This window comes from Myotis daubentonii, chromosome 5, assembly GCF_963259705.1.
Source record: "Myotis daubentonii chromosome 5, mMyoDau2.1, whole genome shotgun sequence".
Classification (NCBI taxonomy): domain Eukaryota; kingdom Metazoa; phylum Chordata; class Mammalia; order Chiroptera; family Vespertilionidae; genus Myotis; species Myotis daubentonii.
This window is the reverse complement of record NC_081844.1, coordinates 32,491,305-32,517,319: the sequence shown is the minus strand read 5'-3', so window position 1 is coordinate 32,517,319 and position 26,015 is coordinate 32,491,305. Positions and strand designations below refer to the sequence as shown.

Below are 26,015 nucleotides of genomic sequence, written 5' to 3'. Positions count from 1 at the left end.
TGGGTCCCTGCTTTCGGTGCTTTTGTGTGCACATACCTAGAAATGGGGCTGCTGGGTCATGCGATAATTTTGTTGGGTTTTGAACTGCTTTTAATCTTACAATTTTTGATACACAAGGGATAATTTTTATGTAGGTGAATTTACTGTTTTATACAGAGAAAGTTCTTCTCTCCTTAGAGGTCAGAATCACCCATCTGCAGATTTATTATTAAAATGGTAACTCTTATGGTGTGAGGTGAGTTGGGCCACCGCTCACTGGTCTTCCTTGGAGTCTCTGGTGGTCGGGGTGGTTTCTGGGTGACTGGCGAGTGGGGGTGAGATTAAGATCTTCCCAGGCTCTGAGCCTTTCGAAGGGCCATGCCAGACAAACACTCCCAATCTGTGGGCACATGGCTCATGCACACAGCCCTTCCCCTGCATTTTCTAGCTACAGATCACAAAGCCCATCAACACGGAGGCCACTGGTGAGTGCCACCTGGAGTGGGTTCCAGCCCGGTGCCTCTTCCTGGCACAGGTTGGGGGGGGCACGATGCGGGCAGCCCCCCCTCCCAGCAGTGGCCAGGGAGCGAAGGAAGGGCCCAGACTGGAGACGAGGAGCAGTGAGCCTTTTTATTGTGGATCAATTCACGTTGTATTGACAATTCCACACAATATCAAAATACCGCGAGAAAGTGGGTGTGACACACCTGGAGTTTTTTGTTTTTTTTTTTCTTTTTTAATCAGAAATAAAAACCACCAGGCACCCGAAGGCAGATGGGGTAGGACCCAGCAGAGCCACAGACTGCTTCTCAGACCAGAAGCAAGTTGTCACAACGGTTGGTAATGGGTTCCTGGCCCGAGGAAGAGGGCAGGTGTCCCACATATGGCTTGTTTGCAGGGGACGGGGCAGGCTGGCTTTTTACAAGTGCTCTTGAAGGAGGAGTGTCTTTCCGTGGCTCCACTTGGGCCAGAAACCGCCCCTGGGGTGAGAGTGTGAGACACCAAGGGCCTGTCCTGGGCCCAGAGTGCGGGCAGGGGGGCTCTTCACCAGACGATGAGCTGCCTGGAGGCCCAGGGCGGTCCTGGGCCAGTGGCAGGGACATCAAAGCCCGAAAGGCAGCCCCTTCGGCCCAGCCCAGCGGGTTTACATCCCCTGGGGCTGGAGGTCACAACCGAGTCGCTTCATTCTTCGCCTGGGAGTCACCTTTGGGAGGATGGGGCAGGGTGCGTGGTCTAGCTCCTTCCTGGGGGGGGGGGGGAGTGGGGGGGAGAGCAGCGGCTTGGCCAGGCCAGGAGCGCCGGCCACTGGAAACACTGACCGACTGACTGCAGAAGGGACTCCGCACCCTCACGCCTGCCTTCTGTGTCTGTGTCCTTGATTCTGCATCTCCCGCCTCCCCCCCACCGCCCCCCCCCCCCCCACACACAGCTGGAGATGCTGGTTTCCCCAAGGCCTGTGCTGCTCCCTGACGCAAGGGGCACTTCTAGACCCCAAGCGCCTTGAAAGCCACGTTTCCACGGCAGATGCTTGCGTCAGGAGAGCACAGCAGCTCACGTTGTTGTGAGTGCCCTGCTGCTTCAGAGGACACTATGGACAGTGAGATTTACTCTACACTTTAAAAAGGATCTTTGTTTTTTTCTCAGCTCGAACAAAAACCACAGTGGGACTCCAGCCGGTGGCCCCCTCCCTGGGGTTGGAGGTGGTGGGCCCCTGAGCAGGTAGGGCAACAGGCGGGAAACTGACTGTCCTCACCTTGCTGGGCCTCAGTTCACCCAGACCACTCCGACCCCAGGTTTTTCTGGCTCAGAAGCCTCCCCAGGCCCACGCTGGAGTTTGCTTCAGGGCTGGGGGTGAGGGGCGTGGGGTGCGGAACATGTTGGCAGGCTGAGCCCATAGCAGGCCATGGAGCGACGAACTCGGGTTCAACCCCACCTCCCTCAGCCAGGGCCCTCGGCTCTGCTTCCCACCTGCTTCTCTGGAGTCCTGGGGTCCGGGACACATGGCGGGGCAGGGCTTAGGTGGCCGGCAGGCAGGGGGCGCAGAGAAAGGGGAGGTCTGGGCTCCTGGGCGAGGTGGGGCCTCCTGTCCTCTCCGGGCCGGTGGCCGGACAGTGGAGGGCCCAGGGAGGAGGATGGGCGTGCAAGGACCTGCTGCAGGCTCAGGGGGTTAAGGCTTCTGTCACAGAGCAAAGGGGGCGCACAGGCAACCAGTCGCCAGATGGCTGGCGGGAAGGGCATGTCTCGCTCTGCGGCCCGCTCCCTGACCTCAGGGGTCATTCCCGCGGGGCCCTAGAACGGGGTGCTGGGACAGTGAGAGGCCCCGGCCACAGGCTGCCTGTGTGGTGAAAGGCGGCGGCAGCATGGCTACCCCACGGCTTTTCCTGACCAACGGCAGGTCCGGAAGTGCCAGGCTCCCCAATGCCCCCGATGCTCCCAGACCGGCTGGGGAGAGCTGGGCGCCGGGGAGAGAGCCAGCCCCGGCCTGCACCCTGTGGGAGCTGATGGAGGGTCACCCCGGGGCCTTCTTAGCTCCGCAGGATCGGCCCTTGGCCCCGGCTGTGAGGTGAGGCCCGGGCCTGGCGGCTGTCCAGGACCCCGCTGGCGTGGCCTCAGGCGCTGACGTCCGTTGGGGCCACAGGGGCAGCGCTGGGCTCCTTTCTTCCCACAGTTTGCCTCTGGCCCCCTCGCGGGGCAGGCGGGAACCTCTGAGCCCAAGGCTGTATGGGGTCCTGGCAGCCATGGGTGGCACTGGCAGGGGAGGAGGGGGCCCCATCCTCTTATTCCTTTAACTGTCCCTGTCGTAACAGAGGAAAAAGTGATTTAACCCCCCCCCCGCCCCCCCCTGCCCCCGTTCCCAAGCTGGGACTCCATGACGAACCACATTTCCCAGGCGGCTGGGGAGAGTGATGAGTTGTGCTTTGTGCCTCTCACTTTCTCCAGCCAGAGTTCTGGGTCTGAGGGGTGTGGAAGAGAGCAGAGAGCTCGGAGGCCTCCCAGCTACTCCAGACCCTGTCACCCCGCCCGCGGCCCTGCCCACCAGGCTGCAGCTCTGAATAGTGGCCATGGCGATAAGTGAAGGTGGAGAAAAACCAAAATAAAACAGAAAACCCCGAAGAGCCTAATCTGATCGCAGCTTCTACTCGCCCACATCCATGTCAGGAGCTTAAAACAAAATGAAGCCAGCCGGCCACTCCAGGGACCAGGGCAAGCGGCCGAAAACCCCTTCCCGGGGTGGGCGGGGTCTCCGGGGAGGGAGGTCACGCGCGGCTGTCCAGCGACACATGCCAAACCCATGCCACTCAGCAGGGCGACGCTTGGCTACACAGGGGACCAGGGTGCGCTTCCCAGGCCAAGCCCCCTCCGGGCCCCTCAAACCCACTTGGCATTGTTACACAGCACCGCTCGGCCGTGGAAACCTGACTCTAGCAGTACAGAATCACAACCTTTTCAATGATAAGATTTTTCCTGAAAAGTTCCTTATAGCCCCCAACCCCCAAATTTCACTCTGCTTTAAAAAAGAAGCAGCACTGTAGCAGTTTTTTTTGTTTTTGTTTTTACAAGTGGCCAATTGTGTGAGGACGGCCAGCCGGCCAGGTCGCCCTGGTCCCCCGGGACCAGCGGCCAGCGCCCCCTTCCAGTCCCTTCTCTGACCAGCTTGGCTCTGGACCACAGCTCAAATGGCAAGTGCGAGTTTAAAAATACGGCGACCGCATCGTTCGGGCCTCTCAGTTCTCCCTAAGTGGCAGGAGGTGTGCAGCCAGCACCCATCTCTCGGCCAGGCCTGCGGTCTGTGCGCCTCAGTCTGAAAACCCATCGCTACCCAGCGGGTACGTTTACTCCATCTGGGCGGTGGCAACGTTTGACATTTCTTTTGGCATTAAAAGTTCCAGGGACCCCAAATGCTTTGCTTTGCCTACATACTGAATGACGCCCTGACAGAGAGAGAGAAAGAAGGGTTTGGGGAGAGACAGAGAGAGAGGGAGGGAGAGACACACAGAGAGCAAACACAGGAGGAAACCGAGCTATAGAATGACACAAGGCTTCTTGTCCTTGAAGGGGTTCTCGGAGGCAGGCACTCCGACCAGCAGGGGGTCGTTCCGGGCATGCTGCTCGCAGTAGCTCATGAGTTCTGACGAGGCCTTGGAGACCTGAGCGTGGGCACAGGGGCGAGAGAGAAAAGGTCAGAGGCCGATTCACGTGTGTTCACAGCAGCACATTCACCACGGCTGAAAGGTGGACACTGCTCAAGTGTCCACCAGCTAACGATGGACAAACACAACGTGTCCCCGCACACATTGGAGTATGACTCAGCCATGAAAAGGAGCGAGCCACTGACACCCACGACAACATAGATGAACCTCGAACATGTGATGCTCAGTGAGAGAAGCCAGGCACACAGGCCACACAGTGTGCGATTCTATTTATGTGAAATGTCCAGAACAGGCACATCCACAGAGACAGGAAGTGAAATTCAGTGGTTGCCAGGGGCTGGGGGAGGGGATGTAGGGTAATTACTGATGGGGACGAGGTTTCTGTCTGTAATGATGAAATGATTTGGAATTGGATAGAGGTCATGACTGCACAGCACCAAATATACTAGACAAGAGGCCTGGTGCATGAAATCTGTGCAGGGGAGGGGGGTCCCAGCAGCCCAGCCTGCACCCTCTCCAATCCAGGACCCCTTGGGGGATGTCTGACTGCTGGCTTAGGCCTGATCCTGGGGATTGGGCCTAAGCCAGCAGTCGGACATCCCTCTCACAATCCTGGACCGCTGGCTCCTAATTGCTCACCTGCCTGCCTACCTGGTTGCCCTTAACTTCCCTCCCCCGCCGGCCTGGTCGCCCCTAACTGCCTCCCCTGCCGGCCTGGTTGCCCGTCACAGTCCCCCCGCCAGCCTGGTCGCCCCACACAGCCTGCTGTTCAGTTGTTTGGTCATCCCTCACTAACCCCCCTGCTGGCCTGGTTATAGGCAGCCATCTTGTGAGGGCATGAGGGTTAATTTGCATATCACCTCTTTATTATATAGGATACCACTAATGATAAAGTTTAGATTGTGTATTCTTAAAAAATATTTTTATTGATTTCAGAGAGGAAGGGAGAGGGAGAGAGAGATAGAAACATTAATGGTGAGAGAGAATCATTGATTGTCTCAAGCACGCCCTGGAACTGGGGATCGAGCCTGCAACCAAGGCATGTGCCCTGACCAGGATGGAACCATGACCTCCTGGTTCTCAGGTCGATGCTCAACCACTGAGCCATGCCGACCAGGCTATGTTGTGTATTTTACCACAATTATTAAAAGATTGAAAAAGAAGGCCTGAGCCTCCTACAGCAGGAGTTGCCCAGAGTTTGAACAGAAAAGGTCAGAATGAGATGCAGCCTCTTTAGGAGTCAGCCTAAGACGCCATCCCACCCGAGGAGGGACTGAGCAGTGTGACCCCTGCTTGGACATTGGCATGATCGAGGGGCACAACACCAGCCTGTCTGCATTTCCTACCTGTGTGCCCTGAACCCTCGGGGGTCCAGTGACCCAGGGAGGGCACTGACCCTTAGGACCACCTGCATCAGAGCCCCCAAGAGGGGAGGGAGGCGAAGGGAGGGTCCCCGGAAGGCTGAATGGGGAAAACCGGGCATTTAGCATCCGGGGAGCTGAGGGTCACTACAAAGGTTGCCTCTGGACCACATGCCCCGTTCCTCTGGGTCACGCATTTGCGGGGGGTGCTGCAGGGGCCATCCCCCTCTGCTTGCCCCCGCAGGGCTGGGGGGCTGGGTTGCAGGTACCCTCGGCCAGGGTGAACAGGATGCCTGTGGGGCCCTGGATCCCATCCCAGGGGCAGGAGCTGTCTGCCCATAGGGCTCCCTTTGCTTTCTCACCTGGAAGGCCAGAGGGCCACGAGCCGTGCAGGGGCTGCTGGGTGGGTCTGCAACACTGCACACCTGAACGCCAAGGACACCCCCCACCCTGTGCTGGGGGTGCTCCCGCCCGAGACAGCGACAGTGGCCACTGCTGGGAGGCTGCCTTTGATGAGCAGACGGAGCTTGGCTTCCAGAGTCCGATTTGGAAAGCACCCCTCCCAGAGGACAGAAATAGTCACCGGGCCCTAAAATAGCTGATGCTGTGGCTCCGGCTTGTGCCCCCCCGCCCATCCCTGGCGTTGACAGGAAGGCTCTGCCCACAGTGCCGGGGCCACTGCACGGCCGCACATCCAGACCCTGGGCACCGCTGCTCTGCCAGGCCGCGGCCGGCGGGCCTTTCAGGCAGGCTGATGCTCTGTGGTTCCGGTCACCGCTTTGCGGGGGATGCAAAACCTCAGGCGGGACTAGGGGGAGAGTGGGTTACCTCCCGATTCCCCTCCTTCCCACTTTCAAAGGGGGGGCGCTGCTCCTGAACATCAAAGGGGTGGGATGAATCACCCTCCACCAGGCTGGGCGCTGGCACCACGCACAAAGGAAAACCACTTCAACCGGCCCTGCTCTTTCTTCAGCCTGAAGGAATGCTTTGAATGTGCAGAGTTCTGGAACATTCAGCCACCTCCTGGGAGGCACCCCCCGGCCCCCTGCAGCAGCCCTCCCCCACTCCCACTGGCTGGTGGAGGCAAGGGCGGGGGGACATCAAAACCACTCCCGCCTGGCCCTCAGGTGTGAGTCTGCCTGCGCCTGGCCGGGCCATCCCCTCCTAACGAATCCCCGAGACCAGCAGCAGCGACTCGGGCATGACAGATGCCCAGGAAAGCGAGTCTGAACAGATACGTGGGCTGGTACTGTAGTTGGTTTTGTGTTTCATCTAATGCCACTCCAGACGTCTCTATGAACATACTTTATAGATAACATTTAAATCCGTCGGCTTTGAGTGGAGCAGATTAGCCTCTCTAATGTAGGCGGGCTGCACCTAATCAGCTGAAGGCCTTAAGAGAAAAGACTGAGGTCCCTGCAAGGAGAGAGAATTCTGCCTCCAGACGGCCTTGGCGCTCGAGCTGCGACGCTGACCCTTCCGTGGGCTTCAGCCTGCGGGCCTGCCCTGCAGACTTCACACTTGCCAGCCCTGCGATGGCATGAGCCAAGTCCTTAAAATGCATCTCCCTTTCCCTCTCTCTCTCTCTCTCTATCTCTATCTCTATCTCTATCTCTATCTCTATCTCTATCTCTATCTCTATCTCTATAGATATGTACACATGTTTTGTTGGTTCTATTTCTCTGGCGATCCCTGACTAACCGCTAGGTAGCTGGAGCAGGGCTAATCCAGAAGCGCAAAGCACTGGGGCCTTCTAGATGGAGACTCCCTGGGACTCACCAGGCCGTCTGCACGCTGGGGTCTGGGACAGGAAACAGCTTCTTGGAGCCACCTCACCGTCCTTTGGGACATGGGCTTGGTGGGACGGGGCCTTTGAAAAGGTCAGGCACCTTTCTTATGTGCAGCCCGTTGGTCCATGTCCTTGGAAAGGAGGAAGCCTGTGTGCCCTGGATGTTGTCCTGATGTCCCCTCATACTGACAGTTCATCTACATAAACACAATGTGGCCGTGCACACGCTGGAGTATGACTCAGCCATGAAAAGGGGTGAGGCACTGACACTCACTACAACGTGAATGAACCTTGAACACATGATGTTCAGTGCGAGAAGCCAGACACAAAAGGCCACCCAGTGTGTGCTTCCATCAATGTGAACTGCCCAGAACAGGCACATCCACAGAGACAGGAAGTGGGCTGCTGGTGGTCAGGCGTTGTGGAGGGGGATGAGGGTGACTGCTAAGGGGGACAGGGTTTCTTTTTGGGGTGATGGGCCGTTCTGGAACTAGACAGAGGGGATGGTTGCACATTGTGAATGCACCCAATGCCACGGAATTGTGCACTTCAAAATATATGGTTAACTGAATGTTATGCAAATTATTATTTTTTTAAATCTCCGTCTGCAGAGCTGATGGTGCAATGCTGCACTCTTTTATTTTGCTCTGCGTGTTTCTGGTCCCTGATGGGTTAAGTGTCTGTGAACAGAAACTGCTTGTCCTTTCTCTTTTTTTAGCGTAGAAAGCAAACAGGCTTATTTCAAAAACTTCACACAGCGCAGAGGTGAAGAAAGCAGAGGGTGAGAAGCTCGGTCTCTCCTATCTGCCTCTTGTAATGAGGGAGATGAGGGGACAGAAGAGAGAGAATGCCTGCCTCATGCTGGTCCTCCGGCAGGGCCTGAGGTGGCCTCACTGGGGCTTCCAAGGCAGGACCGCAGGGGCTGGTGGCGAGGTCAGTGTTTATAAATCGCTGTGGCAATGGGATCGCCACAACCCGCGGGGTGGCTTTCTATCAGCTGTGTGTTTCTAAGGAGGAAACGGAGGCTGAGAGAGATTGGGTGGCCTGAGGGTGCACAGCGAAAGGCACAGCTGCAGGGCCAGCCCATCCTCCTGCCGCGGTGGGCCATGGGTGTCCCCCTGTAACCCCCCCCACCCCCCGCCTGTGTGTCTCTCCCTTGTCCTCTGCTGCCCTGCTCACCTTGATACGCTGGATCCCGGCTTCGATGCGGAGCTGCTCCACCAGTTTTCGGGCCTGGGCGATGTTGTTAGTGGCGGACATGGTCTGCCATCAGCTCTGGCCCTGTCGTCCAGATAGCTGTGAGGGAAGCAGACAGCGTGAGCCGGCTGGGAGGCCCCAGGACCTCAGGCAGCTGAGGATGGAGAGGCAGGACACCGCCCATTCTGGGAGCTCTCTGGCCACCCGCCCACCCCCTCCCCGAACCCTGCAGCTCCATTCCGGGGACTGGCCACATTGTCTGTGTCCTCAGGCCGTACGGGGAGGCCCGGCTGAACCCCTCTTTGCCCACTTCCCTCCTGTGGCCAATCTCTGGTTGTGACCATCAAGGGTCCCCAGGAGTTCATGACACCAATGCATGACTCCTGGTTGGCTCCAGGTGAGGGACTCGGCAGGAAAAAGTACCAGTGCCCTCGGGCCCTGCTCCTCCCCCAGGGTCTCCGGAAGTGGGGCTGGGCCACTCTCTGGGGTGGGGCCATCCTGGGCCCTGCAGGGTGCTGAGCAGCAGCCCTGGCCCCACCCTCCTGATGCCAGGAGCACGCCCAGTCGGGATGACTGCATTTGTCACCAGACTTGGCTCAGTCTCCCCTGAGGGGCAGATCGCCCTGGCTGAGTCCCCTGGGCTGTCTGAGGCAGATCACCGGGGATACCTGAAGTATCACCCCTCTCTCTCTCTTTTTCTTTTTTTTAGTGGCTTTTAAAATTCTTTTTTATTTTTTTAAAATATATTTTTATTGATTTCAGAGAGGAAGGGAGAGGGAAAGAGAGAGAGAGAAACATCAATGATGAGAGAGAATCATTGATTGGCTGCCTCCTGCATTCCCCCTACTGGGGATTGAGCCCACAACCCGGGCATGTGCGCTTGACCGGAATCAAAACTGGGACCCTTTAGTCCGAAGGCCGATGCTCTATCCACTGAGCCAAACCGGCCAGGGAGGGCTGGGCTATTTCATTCCTTCCTTCATTCACTCGATTGTTTGCTCAGTAAAATCTCACAGAGAATGTCCTGCTGCATGCCAGGCATAGCTCTGAGGATTGAGCTGACGGCGGTCCTGTGCTTGTGGGCGCCCGGTTCAGATTTCTGCCTTCCTCCCGGCCTGCCCCACACCTCAGCCTGGCTGCCTCTGGAACCGGCTGGCCCATGACCTGGGCTTCCACACCCTGCTGCCAGGGCAGGGGCAGAGCGAACGTGCTGGCTCTTCCCTGCTCTGGAGTGGCTTTGAGGGGGCTGGGGGTGGGACAGTGGTTGCCAGAGACCCAGGGAGCCCGCTTGGCTCTGCAGGGTTCCCAGAGCTTTCTGATGTGCTGGGACTCATGCTCCTCCATTAGCGTCCTGGGGTGGCCGTGACAACCACCCACCGGATGGCTTAAAACAATGGAAATTCACTCTCTCACATCTGGAGTCTGAAATCAAGGTGATGCAGAGCCATGCTCCCTCTGAGGGCTCCAGGGAGGGTCCTTCCTGCCTCTCCTGGCGGGGGGTCGTACTTGGTGTCCCCCTTGGTTTGTGGCTGCATCACCCCCATCTCTGCCTCTGTTGTCACATGGCCTGTGTGTCTGTGTCCACATTTTCATCTTATAAGGACAGTAATCACTGGGCTCAGTGTAACCTCGTCTTAACTCATTACATCCGCAGCAACTCGGTTTCGAGATAGGTTCCCTTCTGAAGTCTGGAGCGGATGCAGATGTTGGGGACCTACAGTTCCCCTGGGTGTGGACAGTGCGCTTGGAGAAACCCACTTCGCGTGGGTGGAGTCCAGATAAACCCTCCCCCGCCCCCAGTCGATCTTCCGCTAATTCAGATCCAGGGCGAGAGATCTCGTGCTGTCTGTTCTGCACCAAATTCTGCCTGTGGACCTGTCTCCCCAGCACCCTTACAAATCGGTGTCACCTGTCACAGTTTAGGGAATCAGAGCACCTCCCTTATGCTTCCTCACCCAAAAGAAGGCTCACCCTTTATTATGCCAACAATTCCCGCTTTGCTCTTATTTGGGATGGTTTTCATGGTCCTTCCAAAATATTTTTAGGAATTTAGATTTTAAAATTTGAGATGCCTGTCAATTCACATGCAGTTGTAAGAAACGATAGAGAGAGACCCGCACTTTGCCCGGTTTCCCCCAAGGATGGCAAACTGGTGAGATCACAGCCAGGATGCTGGCACCAATGCAGGAGAGACACAGGCCCCTCCTATGGCCCTGAGATGGCCACACCCAGGTCCCCTCACCCACCTCCATCTCTGGCGACCACTGTGGGTTCTCTTTCTCCACAAGTTTGCCATCTGGAGAGTGTTAAGTAAATGCAAGCGTTTGGTATGTAACTTCCCTCCACTTGGTGTCATTCTCTGGTCGCTGCCTGTCGCTGTGGCTCATTCCTTCCCACGGCCGAGTCGTGCCCAGGACAGGGCTGTGCCCCGGTTAACCATGACCGCGGAAGGACAGCGGGGCTGAGTCCTCAGCTTGGCCATCACGAGTAAAGCCGCCATCAGCCTTCGCGTGAACATTGTCTCTTTCTCCGAGGAAAGTGCTGAGCAGTGTGGCTGCAGGCTTAACTTTGAAAGCAAATGCCAACTTGTTTTCCAGAGTGGCTGTACCATTTTACACCCCCACCAGCGATGCATGAGTGATGTTAACCTGTTTTTGTAATTCAGCTATCCAAATTCTTCTCTGTTCCTTAAGGCAGTGAAAACTCTACCTTTTCACCCAGCCTTCATCGAGGGGCCCAGTGGTGTGGTTCTGCACTGGGATGATGTTCAGGGACATCTGCGGTTGTCACATTGGGTTGCTCTTAGCATGGGGGTGTGGGGGGTGGGGACCAGGAATGCTGCTCAAACCCCCCCCTCCCATAGTGCCCAGGACGCCCGAGGGGTCGGGTCGGGTAGAGGGTGCAGAATCCAAGTTCAAGAGTCCTGGGAAGTCCCCGCCCCAGCCAGGCCGACTTCTAACCAGGTAACTAACACTCTCTCGCTGTCACCATGCACGGCATCACTGTCTGCTTGGTAGTCAGGAGGGCCAGGTGGCTTCAGACATTAAAAGCAGATTTTCAGGAAAGTTCTTTGGAATCTAAAGGAGTGGACTGTTCATCAACACGCCTTGGACGGTGCTCCAGAGATTCTGCTGAGTGAACAAAGCCGGTCCCTAGAGGTTACAAGCTGCGTGGTGCCATTTATGGGCTATTTTTGAGATGACAAGGTTGTGAGGATGAAGGCGTGATGGGGGGTTGCTGGGGCTGGGTTGGGGTTGCGGCCTGGGAGAAAAGGGTGACACCAGATCTCCGTGGCGCTGGAGACGGGGCTTATCTTGGGTGGTGGTGGGTCCATGCACCTGCCCAGGTGATAAACTTGCATAGAACTTAACATACATACACAAAACCCCGCAGAAATCTGAATAGGGTCAGTGGGCTATATCAATGCCAAAATCCGGGCTGTGATATTGACAAGGGACTTTGACAAAACATTATCATTTGGGGGGGTCAAGGGAAGTAGAAAAAGGGGTAGGGAGGATAAAAAGTGATAGAAGGAGACGACTTGGGGTGGTGAACACACAATATAATATAATATACAGGTGATGTATTATAGCAGTGATGGCGAACCTTTTGAGCTTGGCATGTCAGCATTTTGAAAAACCCTAACTTAACTCTGGTGCTGCGTCACATATAGAAATTTTTTGATATTTGCAACCATAGTAAAACAAAGACTTATATTTTCGATATTTATTTTATATATTTAAATGCCATTTAACAAAGAAAAATCAACCAAAAAAATGAGTTCGCGTGTCACCTCTGACACGCGTATCATAGGTTCGCCATCACTGTAGTATAGAATTGTACACCCGAAACCTATATAATTTTATTATCCAATGTCACCCCAATAAATTCAATGGAAAGACGGGAAATTAGCATTTGGGAAAACAGAGTGAATGCTACAAGGAATTTCTGATGTGTTACAACTGCATGTGAATCTACAGTGATCTCCACCAAAGTTAAAAACAACACTCCTCCACATGGCCTGCTCCGCGAGTCCCGCAGGCACCCGGCCCCTTTGGGTCAGAGGAGGCCCGAGTGTGTCTGCCCGGTGCCCAGAGCCCATGTGCGGGCCTCCAGAGCTCTGATTCAGCAGAGAGCTTCAAAGCAGCCACAGAACATCCCACTCAGGGAAAACCTCCCTGCTTCGGCTCAAAAATACCTAAATTACTCAGCGCTAAATATAGATGCGCACAGAGAACAAACGAGGTGGCCCGGGAGTGTTTACTTTGGAAGGCCGGGAGTCCTGCTCGGCGTCCAGTGTGTCCACCAGAACCCCAGGACCCCCGGCACCTGGAGCAGCCACCCCAGCTGTGGTCTCCCTCCTGAGCATGAAGCCAGAGGCGATGCCGGCTTTCTGTGCTTGGTAGGTACCCTGAGAGGCTCCTCTGTGAGAACCCAGGCCTCAGAGAGCAGCCAGAGAGGTGTGTGTGTGTGTGTGTGTGTGTGTGTGTGCGCATGCATGTGTAAGTGTGAGCTATGTGTGTGCACGTGTTTGCCTGTGTATGTGTACATGTGTATGCCTAAGTGTGTGCCCATATGTAGGTATGTGAGTATATTGTGTGCATCTGTGAATGTGAGCATGTATGCTTGTATGTGCATACGCTTGTGTTGCATGTGTGTCAACATATGTGCATATGCGACACGTGTGAGCATATCTGTGTATGTGTACATGTATACACGTGTGTATGTGTATATGTATGCATGCGTGTGTGTGTGTGAGTGCCAAGATGCCAAGATCCAGACACTGTAGCAGACACAATTTACCGAAGACCATGTAGCAGACTCAAGTCCTCGTCCGGGCTGGTGTCACAGCCAGTCACTGACTCATGGGCCAGCCATGCCTTCCGGGATGAGACCAAGGCTGGCAGAACAGGAGCCTGCTGAGTCAGCGTGGGGAGCACGCCTCCCCAGCTGCCTCTCCACAGGAGGTATGTGACCAAGCGGGCACCTGACTGGGCAGGGCCTGCCCGGCCCAGCAGAGCCTCCAAGGCCCTAGCGGTGGGCAGGGCCTTGGGAAGCTGGGGGCGGGGCAGGCTGCTCTGGGAGGGAGGGGCGAGGTGGTCAGAGCGGCTGGCAGCAGCCAGTCACGTTCTCAACTCTGGGTTCAGCCTCTGCGGAGAGGCTGGCTCAGGCCTGGTGAGCCTGAGGGCAAGGCTTGGGGTGAGCTTAGCCTAAAAATAGAACCTTGACAAATGCCACCAGGCCCTGGGCTGGCCTCCCAGGGAAGGGCTCGGAAGTCACAGCAGGTGGAACCTGACTGCACAGAAGAACTGAACATGCTCATGTCTCAAAGGCCAGGACTCTGAGGCCGCCCTGCCCCCTGTAAGCCTGTGAAGCTGTGATAAAAGGGAGGCTAGTCACCCTCAAAACAGTACAGACCAGAGCTGAGACATGAGGCTCCAATGCACAGAAGAAGGAAACAGGACCATGGAGCCCTGGCCGAGAAGCTCAATGGTTAGAGCGTTGTCCTGTATGCCAAGGTTGCAGGCTGGATTCCTGGTCAGGGCACATATAAGAAGCAACCAATGAATGCATAAATAAGTGGAACAACAACTCGATACTTCTCTCTCTTTCTCTCCCTTCTCCTCGCTCTCTCACTCTTAAAGCAACAACGAACAACCCACACAACTATGGAGAGAGGAAGGCTTCCTTCAGTGGGGGCTGCAGGGATGGCAAAAGGGGGGAACAACTAGTTTAGAACAGTTTCTCCCTTGAGCACTGCTGACACTGGGGCTGAGTCACTCTCTGGGGGCCGTCCTGGGCACCGTGGGGTGATGAGCAGCATCCCTGGCTCTGCCCCCTCCATGCCGGGAGCTCCCCCAGTTGTGACAAACACAGGTGTCCCCAGATACCCCCAGTGTTCCCTGGAGGCATTTAAGGCCTTTACGGAACTCTCTTAGCAGAAGAAAATCTGCAGCTACAAGAGGCTCATTTAGGCCAATTGCCAAGAGCTTTTTGGGGGGAACTGAAATGGTTCCATTTGAACTGAAACAGTCCTGAATGGAAACAGAAGCTTGCTTTAAAGGGCGTTTAGTTTTCTCAGCATCCAAACCCTCTGTGACTAGAAGCCACAGACAGGGCCGGAGCTTTCCCTCCACTCCACCAACGACTCATCTGAAGAGCAGAGAAGTGAAAGGTGTAAGCGCCATTGGGAGCAGCAGATCTGAATTCTGCCCCAACCCCAGAGCTGTGTGGCTTTGGGAAAGTCACCTCCCCTCTCTGAACTCCGCTGGAATGCTCAGAGTGACACTCCCTCCTTGCAGGCAACCCAGGTCCCACTGGCAGCTGTGGGGAGAGACCTCTTTCAGGGGCCTGTGGAAACTGCCAGCTATAAACACAACGGCTGGAGAGATGTAACGAAAGACAAGATGACGTGGATGCTGTGCCCAGTGGATGCGGAAGGTGGTTTGCTGGGAGCCAGTGGGAATCCTGCTCCTCCAGGAGCTTCCTGCGCTAAGGTGGCCACGCCCCTCACCTGCTCAGGGGGGACCAGGCAGAGTTTGAAGTTGATCATATGACAAATAAGAACGGATGAAGCTAGTGGGAGAGCCAGGGATTAAGAGTCCATTTTCATGTTGGACTCAAATCGTGGCAATCCCTTCCCGTCCAAGCCACAGAGTAAGGTGAGACTAGATTCCTTCAAGCTCTGCTCTGAGCTCCGAGGGTCCATAATGACAGCCACACCCAAGTCCGTTCCATGTCATTTCTGGACACACTTAGATGTGTTTTAGCTGCTGGTGACCCCGAGTTGCAAGTTTCTCCTGAAAGTTTCCGGAAGAAGTAGGGCTATTTCCAGGGACCTCATTCCCCGGGGCAGAGGCAGGCCTGGTTCCTGAAGATCCCACGTGCAGGTCGTGTCTGGAAGTGGGAACTTGGGCCTGCCCTGACCTGGGTCTTAACTTCTCCAACCAGAACGTAACAGGGTTGTTCCGAAAGCTGAGAACGGTCCCGGTGTGTCATTCTGTGGCTCTGAGATCAGGACGAGTGACACTCATGGCCTCCTCCTAAGCCACCTGGACTTTAGATAAAAATCTGTGTCTGGCCCTAGCCAGTTTGGTTCAGTGGATAGAGCGTTGGCCTGTGGACTAACGGGTCCCAGGTTCAATTCCGGCCAAGGGCACATGCCCGGGTTGTGGGCTCGGTCCCTAGTGGGGGGCGTGCAGGAGGCAGCAGATCAATGATTCTCTCTCATCATTGATGTTTCTATCTTTCTCTCCCTCTCCCTTCCTCTCTGAAATCAATAAAAATATATTAAAAATGAATAAATAAATTTAAAAAAATCTGTGTCTGTAGATTTCAGCTCGCACAGCGGTGAGTGAGCTGGCTAACACGGACAGGCTCCTGCTGAGGGCAACCAGATAAGCTGGACAGGACAGAGAAACAGCTGCCTGAAGGTGCTGTTGGGCTATTAAGATGGTGAAGAATTACTTGTCAGGCTCTGGGGGAGGACGGAAACCCAAGATCCTGGCTTTTGAGGTTACTTTTTCGTGAGTGGAGGATTTGCTGAGAGGCTGAGCGATGCCTCTTTTAGCCTCGCGAGGCTAGGGCATGGAGGCCGAGATCCAGGGCCCAGAGAGCTTGGTGAACCTCCCTTGGTATGAACTGGGACAACAAAGTGCTACACTCTGAGCACAAGCGTACACAGGAAGTAGACAGGCACTGACAGCGACTGTAGTTGAGTTTTGAATAATCTCAGCGCCTGATAGTGGGTTGAGGTGACCTTAGGTGGCTCGCGGCCCTAGATGCTGGGCAGAAGTAGATATAAATCCTCTCCGGTGGACACCACCATCATTTTAGGCTTCAACTGATTTCTACAAACAAGTCTGCAATCACAATGCGCAGCACACAGTGAGAAATGACAGGCGCACACCGGGACAAGACCACATGAACACAAGTCAACAGGAACAGTGGGCAACGCAAGCGGGCCCCAGGGGTTCTCTGCATGGGAGCTGGGAGAGACTTTAAAATGACTGTGTTAATTATGTTCAAAGAGATACATGGGTGAGATGGGCATTTAGCAGGGAATTGGACACTGTAGAAGAAAGAACCCATGGACATGCAGAAAGTGCTAGTATCTGAAATGTAAGAACACAACGGGGAGTGCCAGTCCACAAGGCCGTGCAGGCAAACACAGGACCTGGAGCTTCCCACAACTGCAAAAATTACAGCTAAATTACAGAACAGCTATCACGCAGAACATCTGAAATCTAGCTGCACAGAAGTCCTAAGACGAAGGATATAAAGAAGAAGCCACATCAAGACCGGCAGAAACTGTAACGGTGACAGAGGGTGGCAGGAGAGTGGGAAATGCTGATCACGTGGAAGCAGAGGTCTGTTTCACTTTCACTGAATTTGGAAAAATGCGAAATAGTTGTAACTTTCTTGTTGAAAAGCTAGGTAGCTCTGTTGTCATCAGCTAACCCCCGTTCTATCATACTCCGGTCTAAGAAAACCTTTGTTAATCAAAGAAGAGACAAAAGAATGGGAAGACCAAATAGATGAGGACTGGCCATCTGGACTCTCAAGTTCATTAACTGTACAACCAAACGTCAAAAGTGCAACATGCTGCTTCAAAGTGTTTATAACTTTTGAAGTAAAGGGGAAAGAGAAGGAAAAAATCTCTAAAATTTCAACCAAAATATGTTGAATTTATATCTTTTTGTCTATTTTTATACTTTTTATAATGTTCGCTTTTGTCCTGAGTATATATACACAGGTGTCCCAAAATGTACACACACTGAACGGCTGATAGCTCAATTAATGTTTCTTTCTTTTCAGTCTGACCCACTGGAAGTCATAATTATTCAAAGTGTTGATACATTTTGGGGACACCTGTATTGTAGAGCATATAAAGAGTTTCTCCCCAAATCTGTCAATCCTTGAACACAGTCCCACAGAATACTTATGTTTACTTCCTACTTTTAAAACCTTACTATGGCAAACACTCTTTGGAAATATGTTATGTGCACACTTGTAAAAACCCCCCACAAAACCACAATGGAGTAAATAGTATCACTGATGACAACTAAAGAGAAAATTAGCGCACTGGAAGGCAGTTCGGGGGCGGGGGGGAATATACAGAACGAAGCAAGAAGGCACAAAGGCAAAGAAAACACTGCAGCGAAGGCAGATGCAGAGGATGCAATGCAGTCTGGTACACAGGTAAGTGCAAGTCTGGCAGAAGGAGAGAGAGAACAGGACAGAAGAAATCTTTGAATAGATAAATTTCCCAAAACTGATAAAAAAAAAAAAAAAGACCGCAAGCCACAGACGCCACAAGCTCTACACCCTCAGGCAGGATCTTAGAAACCAACAGAGAAGTGGCCATTAAGCATATAAAAAGATGCTCAATGAGCCCTGGCTAGTTTGGCTCAGTGGACAGAGCGTCAGCCCTTAGACTGAAGGTTCCCGGGTTCAATTCCAGTCAAGAAAATGTATGCTCCTCGGCTGCAGACTCTGACCCTGGTTCAGGGTGTGCCTTCAACCAACCGATGTATCTCTCTCACATTGATGTTTCTCTCTTTCTGTCTCTCCCCCTCCCTCCCACTCTCTCTAAAAATCAATGGAAAGATATTCTGGGGAGAGGATTAACAACAACAAAAAATATGCTCAGTGACTAGCCATCAGGGAAATAGAAGTAAAAACCACAATGAGAGATATGAGAGACTGATTCATAACTAACCGAGTGGCAAAAATTAAAAAGGCCATCAATACTAGGTATTGGGGAGGATGCAGAAATGCTGATGGGAGTGTGACATAGTACAATCACTCTGGGAAACAAGTTTAGCAGTTTCTTATAAGGCTACACACATACTTAACCTATGACCCGCAATTCCACTCCTCGGGATTTACCCACGATACATAAGAATGTATTTCCACAAAAATACTTGCACAAGATGTTTGCATGTCTTTATATTTATAATAGCAAAAGTTGGAAGCCGCACAAATGCCTATCAACAGGAGAATGAATAAACTGATCATTCACACCATGGACTATGCCTGCACAATAAGAAAGAATGATGTACTGATAGATGGAGTCACATGTGTGAATTTCAAAAGTATTTTGTTAAGCAAAAGAAGACAGACCTCAGACACGTTATGTATCTTGTTTGAGGTGTTGGTGTACACAGATGTATATATTTGTCAAAATTCATTAAACTGTATAGTTAAGATCTGTTCATTTTACTAAATAGGAATTATACCTTAATAAAATCAAAACAAATAAACAAACCTGCTGAAAACAAGCTTCAAGAACGAGGGGAAAAGACATTTTCAAGGCGGGGGTGAAGGGAGGAAGCAGGGACATCTATAATACTGTCAACAATAAAAAATATTTATTAAAAAATTTTACCTATGTCTAAATCTAAAAAAAATAAACAAATAAGAGATTTTTTAAAAATCCTCACCTGAGGATATTTTTCCATTGATTTTAAGAGAAAGTGGGAGAGGGAAAGGCAGACAGAAATATCGATGTGTGTGGGAAACTGATACAGGGTTGAGCCTGGGACTGACCTGCTGGCAAAGTCACAAACAAGTCCCAGCTTAGAGGGCTCAGTCCTCTTAGCATAATTAGGCTTGACCTTGTAACACTCCCTAGATCAGCCGTGGGCCGGATCCGGCCCATTTGAAATGAATAAAACTATTGAAAAAAAAGACCGTACCCTTTTATGTAATGATGTTTACTTTGAATTTATATTAGTTCACACAAACACTCCATCCATGCTTTTGTTCCGGCCCTTTAAGAACCCATTGTGGCCCTTGAGTCAAAAAGTTTGCCCATCCCTGCCCTAGATCTTACCTGGGAGGCTAATGGGCTGAGGGAGTGCAGGAAGTGTAACCATGGTCAAAACAAGTGAAACTCACAAGAACTGTGTAACTACAGTAACCACTACCTTGTTTACCTCTCACTATAAAAAGCTTGGTGAGGCCTGAGCACCGTGGAAGTCCTTCTCCTTGAGTTGGACTTGCCCGCCTGGTCCCCCAATATTCCCAAATTATCTTGTGTCTTTTCTTTTTCATTTGTGTGCGGCTCCTCTTTCAGGCCCTGAACCCTGAACCACGCGGGACGTGGAGGGAAACATTTATGACAGATGTGAGATAAACACATTGATTGGTTGCCTCCTGCAGGTGCCCCAACCAGGGCCTGGGAAGGAGCCTGCAACCGTGGTATGTGCCCTTGACCGGCTAGGGCAAAAGAGAGACATTGTTAACAACGAACAGACTTTATCACCAGCTGCCCTGCCTTATTAAAGGTAAAATAAAAGGATATTAGAGAAAAATGGTCCCAGATTAAAAGCAGGTGACTTTGAGAAGGGCTGAAAACAAACAAATAAAAGATGCGGAAGGAGAGGCACTTGATGAAATAATGAGAAAGTTCCCGTGGAAAACAGGAAGTGAAAAGCCTTTGGAACACACCAGTTCGTCGCATTCTCCAACCAGTTTATCCACAATGTTCTGTGCGTCTGCCGTAACAATTTTAGAGTGCTGTTTTTTATTACACTATTTTGGTGATTCAATTCCAGTGACTGGAGTTCTCAGTATTACTTTAGGAGTTTACTAGTGACATCTTATCTGAGCTGAGTGACTTTACACAGGAAAAGATGAAGTCATCATCTAAAAAAACCCATTCACCTCCGTGCGCCACACTGGTCCAGGGCCAGCGCGACAGCACCCAAGTCCAGGTGTCCCCGTGTCTCCTCACTCAGTTCCTCTCACCACTCAGCAGCTGAGGGGCTTTCTCTGTCCTAACTTCATTTCACAGCCTTAGCAACCGAGGCTCGGAGACAGGCAGCGATTTGTTCCAAGTCACCAGCTCTCAAGTTGCAGAAATGGAATTAAACATAGTACAGATGTGGGGTGCCGGGTCTGGGAGAGTCCTGCGGCCACCAGGGGCAGAGAAAACCATGAGTGACATTTAATAGCAAAAAACCTTAGCTTCATGCCTCCCATCTAGTGGTTTGCCAGCCATGCCAGGCTGAGTCCTGGGCATTTCCCCCCAAGGACCAGAGCAGGCTTTCCTGCCAGCTGCTGACAGGGCACCCGAGTGTTCTTGGGAAGCCTGTGCGTTCCTCGAAAGGCATCGACGCCTTTGCACGACGTGGAGAACCCCTGTGAGGGCTCCGCAAGGTCATATTTCTGTTCTCTTTTCTAGTAACAGGCTCAGGTGGAGCAGGCTCCACGGTGTCGTTTGGACTCTGGGTTTTGCCAAGGTACTGGACTGTGTGGCCCGACTGCCCACAGGAGGATGCATGGCAAAAAGGTACCAACTTCCCGCTGGGGGCAGGCTTTCTGACCTCGGTGTCCTGGGGGACACAGCCAAGATGCAGACAACAGCCCCTGCAGGGCCCTGGGAGCCGGGGCTGCCAGGAAAGTGGATCTGCTCCCTGCCGCCCTGGCACACACGCTGGGCATCCAGGGAAGCTCAAACCTGCCGGGAATGTCTCAACTGGGGAAACAGAAGCCACTCAGACTCGGGGCTGGGGCTGGAGTTCCCCGGAGACCCAGGAGAGCTGACTCAGCGCCTCTGCGGGCCGGTGATGCCATCTCCACCCTCTGAGGTGTTTTCCAGTTGCACGGGAAACAATGAGAGCGAGACACAAAAATGCCAGCAATCCCTCCGAATTCCGCACATAGCTCTCATAGCTGGGCCGAGTGCCACGCCCAGCCTGCTGGATACGCGGGAGAGCTAGCCGCTGCTTACCAGAAGGGAAAGAATCGGATGCCAGCGGAGGCTCCTGAAAGTTGGCCAGCTGGGCTGCATAAAAGGAAAACAATGTGAAAAATGTGCCTGGCAGGGCTGAGACACGGCAAGAAGGGCCTTTGAGGAGCAGCTCCTGGTTCGGCGCCGACTGAGGACCCCTCCTGGTGCGAGGCTCAGCAGTCCCCACCCGTTTGAAAGAAGGGAGACTGGGGCTGAGCGCAGGCTTCCGGGGGCTGCCTGCAGCAGGTGGTCAACTCCATGTGCTGCAGGACAGACAGCCCTGTAGATTGCATGTTAGACAGGCTGGCCCCTGGGAGAGGCCACAGCCCGTGTCTCGTCTCTGAGGCACATTCTCCATGTTGAGGTTCCCCCACACTCATTCCCAAGTTCATGAAAATGGGTGGCACTGGAAGATGAGAAAAGTGGGGTTCTGGATTCAGTTCTCCCACCAACCTGCCGCCTGACTGTTCTGTCTCAGAGAGATGCATCTTCTAAAGCAGCATGACCTCCAGGCTGGCGAGGAGGGCCGGCGAGCCAGGGGGCCTGTGGCTCTCAGTACTCCACGGAGGCTCACCAGTGTGATGAGTAGGAGGGACGATGCAGGGTTGCCTCCCCCCACTGCTGACAATGGGGTGGCTTCTTCTCTTTGGGGGGCCTTCCTGGGCTCTGTGGAGGTTGAGCAGCATCCTTGGTCTTCACCCACTCAATGTCCAGGTGTGACAACCACAGATGTACCCAGACATGGCCCAGTGCCCCTGGGGGAAGGCTGGGTTAGAACCCTTCAAGAGAGCCCTCACATCCACACTTCTTTCCTGAAGTTTGCTGTTAAAGAAAAGAAGGGGCCCTAGCTGGTGCTCAGTGGGTAGGGTGTCGGCCTGCAGACTGAAGGGGCCCGGGTTTGATTCTGGCCAAGGGCACATGCCTGGGTTGCGGGCTCAGTCCCCAGTGTGGGGCATGCAGGAGGCAGCCGATCAATGATTCTCTCTCATCACTGATGTTTCTCTCTCTCTCCCTTCCTCTCTGAAGTCAACAATAAAAAAAAAAAAAGAAGGGGAACCACAGGAGATGGGAAGTAGGGTTTTTTGGTAGTGTGCTGCTGGTTTCAGGCCCCACCCTGAGTCAGAGCCCACTCTCACCCGTGGCGTGCAGTGACCATGTGTACAAGAGGACCCCTCCTCCTCCTGGGGGCTGTTTGGCGATTACAGGCATTTCCCACACCTGTTATGTCACACTGAGCCTTCCTCAGCACCTAGCAAGGGCTCATCAGGGCCTGTGTGAGACAAGGTGTGGCAGCCACACCTCTATGATGACCCCAATGACCTTGTGCAATCACCTCTCCTCGAGTGTGGTGGGACCTGAGGATATGCTCCAGGCCAAGGCCCTGGCAGGTGGCTCTGGTGGCTTTAAGAAAGGCTGATCATCTTTGGTGGGCCTTCTCTCCTCAGGCCAGCCTTAAAAGGGAGCAGAGATGATGCGAAGCTTGAAAGGCATTCCATGCAAGGGAGACCCTCTGATGCTGGCTTTGAAGATGGCGGCAGGTGGTGAGGAAGGGGGAACTGCTAGGAGCTGATAGCCAGCGAGGGAACGGTGACCCCCGTCATGCAGATGTAAGGAGCTGAATTCTGCCACAGTCTGAATGGGCTCAGATGACCTCAAGCTCCAGATAAGACATTTCAGCTTCAGCCGGAGAGACCCTGAGCAGAGACGCCAGCCTGGGCATGGCCTGGCTTCTGCCCTCCAGAACCCCGGGCTGGCACCTGGGTGGTATAAGCGGCTAAGTTTGTGATCGTCTCTTATGCAACCCACATAGCAGCTACACAGGCCAGGTGGGCCAGAGCGGTATCCTCACTGTTGGACAGGAGTCTTTCTAGGAGCCTCTGTGCTGGGCGTCGGTCACGTGATAATTCCTGCTGGCTTCACTACTGGCTGCTGAGCATGGACACTGAAGTGAGTGTGCAGCCTATGTGCCCTCTCCCATTTCCCATGATGGCAGCCCTGAGGTGCAGGTATAGCATTACAGCCAGAGGCTTTGCCATTAGTGTGGTTCCTGTAAACTGGGGCCTGAGTGCTACGTGCACTTGGTCCCTGATGGCACGGGCCTCAGGGAATTCCAGCCCGGAGAGGCCCCGGCTGCTTCCAAGCAGTTTGAGCGACCAGGCTTGAGCGACCGGCATGCCCGGTGAGTCAGAGCCCAGGAAGGTGGCCTTGGGGGGAGGCGGGGAGGACGGCTGCAGCTGGCAGTCCTTGGGGGCTGCAGTGCTTAACTCACGCTTCCTGGAAGCAAATCGAGAGGGGAGGGGAGGAGGCCGGCATCAGCCACTCCTTGTCTTCAGAGAGAACAGCCTTCCTTTTGCTTTAAAACTTCCGGAACCGGTAGCTTAACAGCTCACACTGAGCTTCTGAATTCTTTCCTGCCAGGGCCCAGCATTCAGACACTCACCCCTGCCTGTCATTAAATAGGAAAGAAAAAAACTCAAACCCCCCAGACACAAACCTCCAGCCAGATTCGACAGGAGGGCATACGGTGCAGGGTGAGGGTGCAGGCTCTTCCTGGACCAAGGGGGCTGACTGTTCTTGGGCACGCTGTGACGAGAATAAGAGAGGATGTTTTGTTGAAAGAGGAAGAAAAAAAAATCCCTAACCAAAATCAAACGACATGGAGGTTTGGGAGAAAAGCAGCTTTGAAGTACTGTTGGGAGCTACATTTGCAGACGCTTATCCACATGCACCTCTATCAATGTACATTTCCTGCGCACCTACTGTGTGCACAAGGCCTTGGCTCTGCACACCTCTGGGGGTAACCTTTGTGCCACAGTCCACGTCACAGAAGCCCCAGAACAGGGGTCTCACCCCAAGCAGTCCTGCCCCCAGGGGACACTGGGTGATGTCTGGGAACATCTGCGGTTGTCCGGACGGGGGGTTGCTCTTAGTGTTGAGTGGGTGGGGGGCAGGGGTGTGGCTCAGCCTCCCATAGTGCCCAGACGGCCCTGCAGAGAACGACTCCGCCCCAACGTCTGCAGTGCCAAGGGGAGACCCTGCCGACTCTACAGAAATGTGCACACAGCGTGGCCAGCACATGCCAGGAGAATGAAGTCAGGGCGGGCACATTCTTCGCTGTGTCCCTAGCAGCTGGGATGGGGCTGACCTCTAGCCCCCAGCAGGCTCACCGGATCTACAGAGAGAGATGGGTGCTGCACTGGCATTTGAATTTCAGTACAAGGCAGGCCCAAAACCGCTTTGATGCCCCAAGCAGCCAGGGGTCAAGCAGGTACCCTTTGCCTCTGTCCTCACCCCTGATGTTCCCCAGGTCTCCAACCACGGGGCCTCTCCCTAACCCCTCTTCTGTGCCTGCAGCTCCTCCAGGGTCATGGTCACTCTGGCCAGTGTGGGAAAGGGCGGCCACGTGAGGGCCTTTTGGTGGCACTGTGGGGGCTGTAAAAGTCTGGGGACTTTGTCAACCAGACGCTTCCCAAGAAAAGGCATGCACCGCGCGGAGAACAGCGTCTTGTGATTCTCTCTGTCACCAGTCCCTTTGTGTGTAGGCTAAATTAGTCCCCGGGCAGCTATATTTAGAAAGAGCCAGAGAAAAGGGAATGAATGAGGTGCCCACAAGCCAGGGAAAAACAGAGCAGCAGGGCGGGCAGATACTGCCTGCGGCACGGAGCGCGGAGCCCGGGAATGAGCCGCTGTGGGCGCCGCGGACAATGAGCCCGGGGTGACGGAGGGTGACCGACGGTGACGATGCAGCTGATGTGCGGGCAGCAGAAAAGGCTTTCTCTGTCCACTCAGAGGATGACTGCAGTCATGTGAGAATTTGCAAGCCTGGAACTGGGGCTGGCCGGGATGCCGAGCGCCTGCGTGCACGTCTCTAGGCTCCTGGCACTTGAGGATGTGCTGTCACCCTGGCCCAGGGAGGGTGCAGCCCGGGAGCCAGGCGCAGGAGGGCTGGGAAGGGAGAAGAGGAGAGGCAGGCCCTCCCACCTTGGCTCAGACAGATCCTTCTCCATCTGGGCCTGGACACATTCCTAAGCCTCCTGCAAAAAGCCCTGTGAGGTGCCATCCCCTCTGGGAGGTGCCTGGCCTGTTCTCCGTGCACAAGCAGGCTGCACTAAAACCCTTCCCTGTGTATCCACAGCTCCTGGGACATTTCGTGGGCACTGTCTCTGTTTCCTGTGGCTGTTGTCACAAATGACCACCAACTTGGGTGTCTTAAAACTACACATCCATCCTCTGACAGTGTGGGGGCCAACCCCAGCTGTGGGCAGGGCTGGGCCTTCTGGAGGTCCCAGGGGAGAACCGTTTCCAGCCTCTTCCAGCTCCTAGAGGCCCCTTATCACGGGCTCGTGGCCCCTCCCTCCATCTTCACAGCCAGCAGCACAGCCTCTGCTATCTCTGACTCTGACCCTCCTGCCTGACTCTTATGAGGACCTTGTGATGACACCGGTCCCCACCCTGTAATCCAGTGTCATCCCCATCTCAGGGTCCTTGACTTAATCCCTTTACCATGTGAGGCAACATGTCCACAGGTCCTGGGATTGAGACATGATGTCTTTGGGGATCGTGGCCAGGAAGCTGGGCACCAAAGGGCCACCTGCATGGAAGGGACGGGTGGCCACCTTGCAGGTGTTTACCGAGGAGGCTCCTTGAAAAACTCACTCTGTCCCCAGGGCCAAGCTCTCTCCTAGGACAGGGGCCCCCAGGACCAGGCAGCCGAGGGCAGAGCACCTGACTACGCCTGCCCGCCTGCCCTAGGCACACATGCCCTGGAGGACGGATCCAGAGCCAGGTCACTGGTTGGA

General features: G+C 54.1%; 1 protein-coding gene across 2 annotated transcripts in view; it reads right to left on the bottom strand.

The window, feature by feature from the left end:
- Positions 1-592: 592 nt before the first annotated feature.
- GNG7 (G protein subunit gamma 7) overlaps positions 593-26,015 on the bottom strand; it is a 127,779-nt gene continuing 102,356 nt past the window's right edge. The window contains exons 1-3 of one of the 2 annotated variants that reach the window (XM_059697256.1): positions 21,217-21,249; positions 8,460-8,576; positions 593-4,127 (exon numbers count right to left, since the gene is read on the bottom strand). In XM_059697256.1, coding sequence (XP_059553239.1) covers positions 4,002-4,127; positions 8,460-8,540 — 207 coding nt within the window. In that variant the 5' untranslated portion in view covers positions 8,541-8,576; positions 21,217-21,249 and the 3' untranslated portion in view covers positions 593-4,001. Of the gene's footprint in view, positions 4,128-8,459; positions 8,577-21,216; positions 21,250-26,015 lie in introns of those variants that run through there. The other variant, XM_059697254.1, reaches the window with a different exon arrangement.